Source organism: Dipodomys spectabilis, unplaced genomic scaffold, assembly GCF_019054845.1.
Source record: "Dipodomys spectabilis isolate Male_0828 unplaced genomic scaffold, ASM1905484v1 ptg000416l, whole genome shotgun sequence".
Classification (NCBI taxonomy): Eukaryota; Metazoa; Chordata; class Mammalia; order Rodentia; family Heteromyidae; genus Dipodomys; species Dipodomys spectabilis.
Genome location: NW_024871093.1, coordinates 2,269,597 through 2,281,831, shown reverse-complemented (window position 1 = coordinate 2,281,831; position 12,235 = coordinate 2,269,597). Strand labels below are relative to the sequence as shown.

Here is a 12,235-nt window from a genome sequence, read left to right as displayed (position 1 = left end):
AAGATAAAATGAGCTTTTGGTGGGGAGGACACTATCAGTTTGAATTCAGGGCCCCATGTTTACTTGGCTTGCTTGCTCACTTGGCTAACATTCTGCCACTTGAGACACATCTCCAGACCAGCTTTTAGCTAGTTATTTTGGGATGAGACTCAGACTTACCTACCCTGGATGGCTTTGAACCGTCAGGTTCAGCCTCCTGAGTAGTTAGGATTATAAATGTAAGCTCCCAGCACCCAGCTTAGATGAGGGTTCTTTAAAATGTAGTTTGTAGAGCTTTGTGCCAGTGGCTTGCGCCTGTAATCCTAGCTACTCCAGAGGCTGAGTTCTGAGGATTGTGGTTCACAGCCAACTTGGGCAGGAAAATCTTTGAGACTTTTTTTTGTGTGTGTGTGGGTGGTGGGGCTTGAACTCTGGGCCTGGGGCGCTGTCCCTCAGCTCTTCAGCTCAAGGCTAGCCACAGTGCCACTTCCGGCTTTTTCTGCTGAGGAATTGAACCCAGGGCCTCATGCATGCAAGGCAAGCACTCTACCACTGAACCACCTTCACAGCTCCTTTTTGAGACTCTTCAATTAACCACCAGAAAACAAAGTGGCTGTGGCTCAAAGTGGTAGCCTTGAGAAAAAAAAAGAGCTCAGGGACAATAAGCAGGCCAAGTTGAAGCCCCAAAACCAACAAAAAAAATGTAGTTATCATTGCCAAGGCCGAGTAAAATGTAGTTAGTAATCTGTTTTCAAGAGCTTCATTAAGCCTATGTAGTTCACACATTGCCAGTTTTAACTCATGTAATCACGTGAGTGATTTCACACTTTAGTAAACTGAGGCACAGGGAGAGCAAGTCACATGCTTGCAGTACAAAGATGAAAAGGTTCTGTGCAAAACACCATAGTCCTTGCCACTGAATGGGGTCTGATGCAGGCTGTTTCTGGAATTAGTGTATCACAGGATCACAGGAAGTAAGGTGCTTCTGTGAATACCTGGAGAGAGGAAGGAAAGAGCTTGATTTAAAAATAAAAACAGAAAACGGGAAGGTGGCTCAGTGTGGAGAGCTTGCCTTGCATGCATGAGGCCCAGGGTTCAATTCTTCAGCACCACATAAGCAGAAAAAGCTGGAAGTGGCACTGTGGCTCAAGTGGTAGAGTGCTAGCCTTGAGCTGAAGAGCTAAGGGATAGCACCTAGGCCCAGAGTTCAGACCCCACGACCGACAAAAAAAATCCAACACCTAAAGCAGAGCAGAGTGCCAGTGGCTCATACCTGTAATCCTAGCTACTCTGGAAGCTGAGATCTGAGGATCACAGTTTGAAGCCAGCCCGGGCAGGTAAGTGAGACTTTTCTTCAGTTAATCACCTCAAGTTTACAAGAGGTGCTGAACTCTAGTGATAGTGCTCTAGCCTTGAGCACAAAAATTCAGGGACAGCACCCAGGCCCTGAATTCAAGTCTCAGGAATGGCATCAAAAAAACCCTGTAGCAGACTTCATTTTGAAAGCTGTACATGTATAAAGCCCCAGAGTTGCCAGTGCCTTTTATTTATAGTCCTATTTAACTGCCATTAGATCTTCAAGAGAAGGGGTGAGGAGGCGAGAACATTGCCAAGGTCACTGAGCCATTATTGCAGTCACACCTTCCTCAGCCCAGCCGGAAACTTCCAGCCTGTCAGGACTTTTGCCTCCATCCTGATTGCTGGAAGTTGGCTTTCTGAAGAGAGCTTCATGGCTTGGGTGCCTAAAGTGAGCCTACTACTGAGAGCTTCAGAAAGCCCCTACCTCATCTCATTCCAGGAGAGAAGGTCAGGAGGCCTTGGGGAGTCCCACACCCACACTCTCCTTTCTGAGAATGGGGTCAGGGCACACGCCTCTGCAGATGGCAGACCCCACAGTATCTCCGTGGTTGAGGCTGTGAAGGGAAGCCAGGAATGCTGCTGGCTGGAATGCAAGTGAATGGGCCCTTTGAGCCACCCTCTGGAATGGACAGTTTCCCGGAGCCGCTGAATGACCGTCTGTCTCAGCTGGCTCAGCCTCAGGAGGCTCATTGACCATGAAGCCTTGTTCAGATGTGCCCATAGACTCGGCTGCCTGGCACTGCTCTTCCTGATGAAATAGGGCCTGCGGCCTAGAGGTAGCACCTACTTGCTTACACAGCTTTTTTAATGCAGTCTATTGAGGATTATCCACCTGTCTTTGTTTTTTATTTAAAGAAGTTGCAAGCCATGTGCCGGTGGCTCACGCCTGTAATCCTAGCTACTCAGGAGGCTGAGATCTGAGGATCCGGTTCAAAGCCAGCCCGGGCAGGAAAGTTCGTGAGACTCTTATCTCCAATAAACTCACTAGAAAACTGGAATTGGTGCTGTGGCTCAAGCGGTAGAGTGCTCACCTTGAGCTGAAGAGCACAGGACAGCAACCAAGCCCAGAGTTCAAGCCCCACGACCAACAACAACAACAACAAAAAGTTGTAGTACTCACAGTCATGGAGGTTATGAGGGCTTTGGAAAACCAGTGCTGCTTATCCATTCTTGGTGAACACTGTGTACACACTGTTGTGGATGAGTCTCTGAAAGAAGAAATGTACCTGCTGAGAGCCACTGAGAAGACAGGGCAGAACTTCACTCAAAGATGCTGTCATTTGCTAGGCACTGATGGCTCACATAATCCTAGATACTCAGGAGGCTAAGATCTGAGGATCACGGTTCAAAACCAGCCTGGGCAGGAAAGTCTCATACCTCCAATTAATCACCAGAAAATGGGAAGTAGAGCTGTGGCTCAGAGTGGTAGAGCATTAGCCTTGAGTAAAACAGCACCCAGGCCCTGAATTCAGGCCTAATGACTGACCAATCACTCACATACACACAAACCATTTTAAAGACTTGATGGAACACACTGGCGGCTCCTACCTGTATTCCTGGCTACTCAGGAGGCTGAGATCTGAGGATCATGGTTCAAAGGTAGCCCAGGCAGGAAAGTCCATGAGACTTAGTCATCAAAAAAGAAGAAAAAAAAAAACAAAAAACCAGAAGTGGAGTTGTGGCTCAAGGGGTAGAGTGCTAGACTTGAGCACAGAATCCCAGTCTCTGAGTTCAAGCTCCAGAACCTGCACCAAAAAGAAAAAAAAAAAGCAATATATTAGCGATACATATAGTGGTTATATTAGGTTGTAGGGACATACACTTGAATGGAAATACATAACTAACTAAAGCAGTCATGTTTCAGTTAGCCTTCTTATTGAAAAGGTTGGGAAGGGAAGTATAATAGGGTACATATTTAATGGTACATATTTAATGGTAAATATGGGCTGGAGGCCTGCTCCAGTGGTAGAGAGCTTACCTAGTAAGCCGTAAGGCCCTGAGTTCAAACGCTAGTACCACTAAAAATAAAGTTATATAAAATTTTTACATGTTTGTGTTTATGTGCCAGTACTGGAATACTTTGAACCAAGATACCTTGAACTCAGGATCTGGGAGCTGTCCCTTAGTTTTTTCACTCAAGGCTGTCGCTCTACTACTACTTCATGCTTTCTGGTGGTTAACTGGAAATAGGAGTCTCCATCTGCCCAGGGTAACCTCAAACTATGATTCTCAGATCTCAGCTTCCTGAGTACCTAGGATTACAGGTGTGAGCTACTGGCACCCAAAGTAAATATTTAGTTTATAAAAATTAGATGGTCAGGTGTGGTGGTACATACCTGTAAACCCAACAGGTAGAGGCAGTAGGATTGAGAATTCAAACATAGCCTGGGCTACAGAGACCTATCTCAGAAAACAAAAAAAAAAAGGTAAGATTTGAAGTTATCATTAACTCTACATGATTAGGAATATTTTAACTATATTGTATTTTCAGGAGAGTGGATATTTGACCAATTCTAGGTACGTCTGGGTCCTGCAGCCCTTGAAATATAGGACAAGGTAAACTTCTGTCACTACAAACTGCTATAGAAGACTGCTGTTGCCTTAAATTCAGTTAAGCTGCTCCAGGGTTTCTTATCCCTGAGCTAAGTGATTAGATCAGATCTGGGCATGTGACCCTGTGCAAGAAGTTGAAACACCAGAGAATGTAGCCTCCTCTACCTGGAGCAGCCCCTACCAAATGACTTGTGGCTGTGTGAAGAAAGATGTGAATCTCAGAACTGCTACATCATGAGGGTCCCCTTCCATGAATCTATACCAAGGGCACATTCCAGGATCCAGAAAGAGGGGCTCCAGTGAGTACCTTGGGATGAGACTTCAGGGTAGCACATTCCTGTAGCCCTAGTGAACCTCCTTCATGGCCAGAAGAATGTACCAGCAAGTACACCAGGATGTTTTGCAGCACTGCCTGAGGCCTCTTGTCCCTTGAACTGTAGTGAACCATGTGAGTGAGCATGTCTGTATGTGTGTGTGAATGTACTCTGAACTCAGGCCTTCACATTCTTGCTTAGCTTTTTTGCTCAAGGCTGGTACTGTACTGTTTTAGCCACGCCTCTACTTCCAGCTTTTTGCTGGTTAATTGGAGATTAGTGTCTCAGATTTGTCTGCTTAGGCTATCTTTGAACATTGATCTTCAAATCAGAACATAGATTCAGAATGCAGATTCCTGAGTGGCTAGGATTTCAGGAATAAGCCACAGGCACCCAGTTTGGGTTTTGGGGGTATTTTTTGTTTTGTTGGTTGTGGGGCTTGAACTCTGCCTGGGCACTGTTCCTCAGCTCTTCAGCTTAATAACCTTATGCTAACGCTCTAGGGCTTGAGCCACAGTGCCACTTCTGGCTTTTTCTTCTTATGTGGTGCTGAGGAATGGAACCCAGGGCCTCATGCATGTGAGACAAGCACTCTACCACTGAGCCACCTTCCCAGCCCCTGCTTTTGTTTTTCTTCAAATAGGCATCTTGCTATGTTGCCTAGGCTTGCCTCAAACTTTGGGCTCAGAGTGACCCATCTTGCCTCAGCCTTCTCAGTAGTGAGGACCTCAAGCTTGCTCCACAGCACCCTTCTTGGGGGCTCTCCGTTTTGATCATTTATCAAAATGATCACCCCTGTCCTTGCCATCTCCAATCCAATGTTTTGAGCCTGTCTTCAAGGAGAAGCTTTCTACTTTCTGTCCTGGTTCTTGTGTGCTGTCCCCAGACTCCCACAGAGGACCCGTCTCATTTCCATCTACCTCCCCGCTCACTGCTGCCTCAGCATTCCCTCCACCTTATCTTTCCTGTGAAGTATTATATACTTAGTCACCATCTGCTTCCTATACTGGGCTATAAGCTCTGTTGGGCCAGGACTTGCTTTCATTTTTATGTGTTTTTTTTTCTTCATATTTTTGTGCCAGTCCTGGGGCTTGAACTTGGCTTGGGCACTGTCCCTGAGCTTTTGTGGCATTCTACCACTTGTGCCACAGCCCCACTTTTGAATCCTCTTCCCCCCCCCCCCCCCCGCTTCCTCCTCCCTCCACCGTGTGTGTGTGTGTGTGTGTGTGTGTGTGTGTGTGTAATTGGAGATGTGTCTGTATGTGTGTGTGTGTGTAATTGGAGATAAGAGTCTCATGGACTTTTCCTGCCCCAAATGGCTTTGAATAGGGATCCTCAAATCTCAGCCTCCTGAGTAGCTACCATTACAAGCATGACTGGTAGGATTTTTTTTTCTCCCTCCCCCTTCTCTTAACTTTTTCTCTGTCCCTGACCCAGGGCTAGACCTTCGTTCCCCCCCCCCCCCCCCCCGCTTCTTTTTTTTTTTTTTTTGACAGTCAGGGGCTTTAACTCTGGGTCTGGGTGCTGTCCCTGAGCCTCTTATTGAACCACAGTACCACTTTCAACTTGTTCTGAGTAGTTTATTGGAGATAAGAGTCTCACAGGCTTTCCTGTCTGGGCTGGCTTCTAACTGTGATCTTCAGATATCACCCTCCTGAGTAGCTAGGTGTGAGCCACCAGCACCTGGCTTCCTTCACCCTTTCTGTTCCTTCCACTACAGTTAGAGGTATGTTAAGGAAAAAGCACTTTGGAGTTTGAAAAAGTAAAGCAACTAAGAGATTGACTGCTATGCCCTGCAGGCTTCAGAGACAGGACTTTCTGACTCACCATGTAATTATTGGCATTTCTGTATTTTGAAGAAGGAAAATAAAATTCTTAAAAGTTAAGCAATTTTGTGCAAGAACACCCAGTTTGTAGAGGATACAGAGATGTGGCAAAGTCTTGGGAGCTATGTGCTATTGAGTAAATTAGGTTAACGCCCTACTTCAGCCACAGACTGTGGTGGAAAACAATAATGAATATGCAAATCATAAATCTGTCACTCCTAGCCTCTGTTTACTGGATGTCTTCTTGGGCCACAGGCTTAGCACACAGTGTCACACCAAATCTCAGAGCAACTCCTCCAAAGGGTGTTTTTCTTTGTTTTGTTTTTGAAGATTTCTATTTCACAGATGAGAAAATTACCTCAGAGAAGCTGAGCACACATGCTTATAGGCCCAGCTACTCGGGAGGACGAAGCAGGAGGATAGGATCACTTAAACCTAGGCGTTTGAGCCTGAACAAGACCCTATCTATAAATAAAAATAAAGACCCAGCTCCTGTAGCTCACACCTGTAATCTTATCTACTGAGATTCTGATTGTGGTTGGATGCAAGCTGGAACAAGAAGAGTAAGATTTGGAGCTGTGGCTTAAGCAGTAGAGCACTAACTTCTAGCAAAAAGCTTAAGGACAGCACCCAGGCCATAAATTCAAGCCCCACCATTGACACAAAACAAAAAAGCCTCACAGCAATTTGATTCAGTGTAAGACAATTAAAGTTAGAGCATCAGGCCTGAAATGGAGTAATGTTGCCCTGAGCCAGTGGCTCACTCCTATCATTCTAGCTACTCAAGAGGCTGAGATCTGAGGATCACATTCAGAGTTACCCTGTGTAGGAAAGTCAGTGAGATTCTTATCTCCAATTAACCACCAAAAAGCTGGAAGAGGAGCTATGGTGCAAGTGGTAAAGCATTTAGCTTGAACAAAAAGGCTAAGGGACAGTGCCTAGGCCCTAAGGTCAAACCCCAGTGCTGGCACACAGAGAAATGGAGTACTCTCTATCTAGTTTTCCAAAGATGGACAGACACCTAAGTGCCCTTTGGTGTGTCCCTAGCCCAGCCCAAACACTCCTGGGGTTTCCAGCCCCTTTGGGAGCTTGGACCTAAAAGCCTACCATTCTCTTCAGCCACAACAGATTTCAATCATCGTCCCAGACTAAGGATTTGAGTTCAGAATAGCTTGTTGCCCCACTCCCATCTGTCATTGCTGTTTGTGGCAAGCCAGAAGCCTACGGAATGTGAAGACTACAGTGAAATCTGCAAGAATTTCTGAGCCACGTGGCATCAAGGAAACAGCTGGTGAATCATTCAAGGCTTAGGCTGCCTCTTAGAGCTTGTGTTGAATTTTTTGAAGCCTGTCTCAGGCTCTGCAGCTGTGACCCATCCCTTCCAGTCTCCCCTTTTTGGGCTTGTCTACTTCAGGTCTGTACGGGAGTGTCAGATGATACCAAGAGTGTATGTAATATATTATGTAAATCATAGTGTACTGAAGTGAGGAACTATCATTATAACTATAAAGATTGGACAATCCCCAGGATCAGAAGTTGGCTGTTGGGGGCTAAGTTCATGTAGATAAAATTGGACTGGGCTTCTCAACATACTTGGTGAGAGCTAGATTCAACTACTGAAGCCGGGCGCTGGTGGCTCACGCCTGTAATCCTAGCTACTCAGGAGGCTGAGATCTGAGGATCGCGGTTCAAAGCCAGCCCGGGCAGGAGAGACCGTGAGACTCCTATCTCCAATAAACCACCAGAAAACCGGAAGTGGTGCTGTAGCTCAAGTGGTAGAGCGCTCGCCTTGAGCTGAAGAGCTGAGGGACAGCGCCCAGGCCCAGAGTTCAAGCCCCACGACCGACCAAAAAAATAAAATAAAATAGATTCAACTACTGGCTCTACCATAAGCTAGTTATAAGACCTTCAGCAACTGACTTTGCTCTTTGCCTATAAAATGGGAAGAATAAGCCAGGCACCCTTGGCTGTTACACTTGTAATCCTAGCTACTCAGGAGACTGAAATCTGAGAATCACAGTTTGAAGCCAGCCTGAGCAGGCTGCTATCTCCAATTAACACTCAAAAACTGGAAGTGGCATTGCAGCTCAAATGGTAGAGCACTAGACTTGAGCAAAAGAGTTCAGGGGCAAACTGGGGGTAGGTGGCTCACACTTGTAAAGCTAGCTACTCAGGAGGCTGAGATCTGAGGATCATGGTTCAAAGCCAGCTCCTGGCAGGAAAGTCCATAAGACTATTATCTCCGATAAACCACTCAGAAAACCGGAAGTGGCACTATGTCTCTGGTATTTAGAGTGTTCACTTTGAGCTGAAGAGCTCAGGGACAGCGCCCAGGCCCAGAGTTCAAGCCTCAAAAAAAAAAAAAAAAAAAAGGCTCAGGGATAGCACCTAGCCCCTGAGTTCAAGCCCCACAATGGACAAAACAGAGAGGGGGGGCCAAGAGGGAGAGAGGCTAGAGACAAAAACCACAACACTCTCTATATGAAATATCCAGAAAAAGCAAATCTACAGACAGTAGATTAGCAAATACCAAGGATGGAGGTAGGAAAGTGGTGTGGTGTGGAGTAACTGCTAATGAGTATGAGTGTCTTCTTGGGGTGATAAACATGTTCCAAAATTAGATTGTGATTAAACAATCCTGAAATTATGCTAAGACCCATTACTTACATGTTCTGCTTATTGAGACAAGCTCTAAGTAGCACAGGTTAGCATTGACATTGCAATCTTCCTAGCTCAGCCTCCTGAGGGTTCAAGTTACAACATATGCCATTATGCTGACTTATTATTATTATTATTAGTAGTAGTGCTTGTATAGACACTAATGCTCAGCTTTCTTGGTCACTCACAGCTAGCGCTCTACTACTTAAGCCACACCTCCACTTCCCACCATGGTGGGTGTGTGTGTGTGTGTGTGTGTGTGTGTGTGTGTGTGTGTGTGTGTGTGTGTGTGTGTGTGTGTGTGTGTGTGTGTGTGTACTGGGGCTTGAACTCAGGGCCTGGGCACTGTCCCTTCAGCTTTTTCGCTGAAGGTTGACACTATCACTTGAGCCACACAACTCCACTTCTGGTTTTGTGGTGGTTAATTATGGAGACAAGCACTTCAGACTTTTCTTCCCAGGCTGGTTTTAAATTGTGAGCCTCAGATCTCAGCGTCTTTAGTAGCTATTTCAAGTATAAGACACTAGCACTGAAATCCATCCCAGTTTTTTGCTGGTTAATTGGAGATAGAGTCTCCTAGGGTTCACCAGGGTTAGTTTTGAACTGAAATTCTCTAGGTTTCACACTTTTGAATGGCTAGGATTACAGATGTGGGTCACTAGTGCCTGACTATTATTATTTTAACTTATTTTGCAGTGCTAGAGATCATACCCAAGCATTGTACACTTTGAACTAGTGAATTTGGGATATGTTTATTATATGTCAATAACTTTGTTGAGAAAACAAATGACTTTAGGTCAACTTCATGTTTGCAGGGCTGATCCCCTACTAGTTGAGTCAAGTTTCCAGCTGAAGGTCATTATTATTATTTTGTTGTTGGTTATGGAACTTGAATTTGGGGCCTGAGCACTGTCCCTTAGCTCTTGAGCTCAAGTGAGTGCTCTACCACTTGGGCCACAGAGCCACTTCCAGTTTTCTGGTAGTTTATTGCAGATAAGAGTTTCACGAATTTTCCCGGCTGGGCTGGCTTTTGAACTGAGATCCTCAGATGAATCTCCTGAGTAGCAAGAATTACAGGTGTGAGCCACTGGCGCTCAGCTTTTGTCTCTTTTTTCTTTTCTTTTCCTTCCTAGACTTGAAATTTGGTATCCAATGCTTTTGCTCATTGGCCACTGGCCAGTGCATTGCCATCTGAGCCATGCCTCCATCCCTGTCATTATTCCTTTTTTGTTGTTGATTGTGGGGCTTGAACTCAGGGCCTGGGTGCTGTCCCTGAGCTCTTTTGCTCCAGGCTAGTGCTGTACTACTTTGAGCCACAGCTCTACTTGTGGTTTTTTGAGAGGTTAATTGGAGATAAGAGTCTCAAAGGGCCTTTTCTGCCTCTGCTGGCTTCAAATGGCAATCCTCAGATCTCAGCCTCCTGGGTAGCTAGGATTACAGGCGAGAGCTACCAGCGCCCAGTGCTGTCATTATTCTTAATTCTTAATAAACATAGAGCCTGTGATTCCAGCACTGTGGAGGCTAAAGGAAGAGGGTGGGGAGTTTGAGGTCAACTTGACTACACAGCAAAACTATCTTACAAAAAAAAAAAAAAAATTCGGTGGAGGTGGTTCACATCTGTGATCCTAGCTCCTCTGGAAGCAGAGATCCTGAGGATCATGGGTTCAAGCCAGTCAGGGCAGAAAAGTCCAGGCAGCCAAAGAGCTGTGCTCGAGATAGGGCTCAAGTGACAGAGCACTAGCCCTACAAGCACCAGACTCGGAGTTCAAATTCTTCACCCTTTCCCCACCCCCAAAGTCTTCCAACATGCTAATTTAAAGTTCCAAAGTCGTGAAGAAGGTGGGGGCAGCTGCCAAACCTCTAGCTCAGGCCCTGTCTAGATGATGTTCAGTATCTCAGGGAGAATTCCTGAACTCTTGTCTCAGAATTCTCCGAAAGAACGGAGGAACAATCCCCACCCACGCCCTGGGGTACAGGGGAGGCCCGGGCCCCAGCAAGCTGAATCCCCGGGGAAAGCCCTAGGCCTTTACCTGAAAGCCACTAGGGTGACAGGCGGGGCCTTGGCCAACCCGGAAAGGCCAGAAGAGCTAGTCCAGGTGAATTCTCAGGTGATTGGCAGCTCGGGGTGGGGCGGGGGAGGAGGGGTCCTGATGACGGCTGTCCCGCCCCCTCACGTCGGGCCGGTTGGCGCCAGCTTAGAAGTGGGCGGGGCATGGAGTTCGCGGCGCCCATTGAGCGTAAAAGAGGGAGCTCCCCGTTGGGCCTAGAGCTCCGCCCCCCTTTGCGATGGCCAATGGTCGCGGCGCGTGGGCGGGGCGTCGGCGTCGGCGTCGCCGGAGGCCCGGGAGCTGGAGCGTCTGAGGTGGCTGAGGTGGCCGCTGGGGCTCGGGCGGCGGGCGCGGCCAGGATGGCGAAGAGCAGCGGAGAGAATGGGCCGCGCGCGCCCGCGGCCGGGGGAAGTCTGTCGGGGACTCGGGAAAGCCTGGCCCAGGGCCCCGACGCCACAACCGCTGACGAGCTCAGCTCTCTCGGTTCCGACTCAGAGGTCAACGGCTTCGCCGAGCGCCGCATCGACAAGTTCGGCTTCATCGTGGGCTCGCAGGGCGCCGAGGGCGCGTGAGTAGCGCTCGGGGGTCGAGGCCTGGGTCTGGGCCGGCAGCGCGGGACCTGCGCTGGGGTGGGTGGGCCTGGAAACGGACCTAGCCTCCGTCAGGACCGACCAACATGTCCCGGTCCCTCCGCCCCCCCGCAAGCCAGGGCCACAACCCCTTCCCTCCCCACGGACCCGCCCTGGCCGGTCGATCGGCAACTCTGCTTCCGATCTGGGGACCCGCAGGCCAGCCCCGCCTCCTTCCTTCCCCATCCCCGTTTCCCCCCCCCCCCCCGCCCCCCCAAGACAGACTGTCCCGAAAAGGACTGACAGTGCCCTCCTCCGACCGCGGGGCCGACACAAGACACTAGCCCCAAACTCGGCGCCGCCACTCGAGCCTTAGGGATCACAGATGGCTGCCCCCTCCCCAGCTCGCCTAGAGAATTCAACATCTGTCTCCTCCCCCACAGACCCACTGCCTCCCTGTGTTCTCGTCCACCCGGGAACCCTAGCAGACTTAAAAAGGATCCACTGCTGGGCCCTGTCCCCGTCCCCCACATCAGATCTCTAATTGGGCTGCCACTGATCCGGTCTCCAACAGACAGTCCCCTCCTGGCTTTTCCCCTCGCATCCCTCAAGGGCAGGTCTTTCCATCCTCACAGACAACAGGTGGGCAGACACTCCCCCTTTCCAGTAGCTACTCAACCTCCTCAACTCCAGGACACACTGTCAGCCACTTAAGCCACTGGAGCCAATTGGCACACTCCGGGGATGCTGGGGGGTGGGAGGGAATATACTTCCTCCTCAAAACCCAGATCTGGGCGGGGAGGGGTAAGCAAGAGGGGAGAAAACAAGGTCCCTAATTTGGGTGGCACTTTCAGATCCTCCACCCTTGAGCACCCAAGCACTTAGTTGGCCGGTGGAGAAAGATGAGGAACCTTTCTCAAGCTGGGCAG

General features: G+C 48.4%; 1 protein-coding gene across 1 annotated transcript in view; it reads left to right on the top strand.

Moving 5' to 3' along the window:
• The first annotated feature begins 11,024 nt into the window (after positions 1-11,024).
• The window catches only part of Tbc1d10a (TBC1 domain family member 10A), a 37,228-nt gene continuing 36,017 nt past the window's right edge, over positions 11,025-12,235 (top strand). The window contains exon 1 of the mRNA XM_042667706.1: positions 11,025-11,305. Within this exon, the coding sequence (XP_042523640.1) occupies positions 11,097-11,305 (209 nt within the window). The 5' untranslated portion in view covers positions 11,025-11,096. The remainder of the gene's footprint in view (positions 11,306-12,235) is intronic.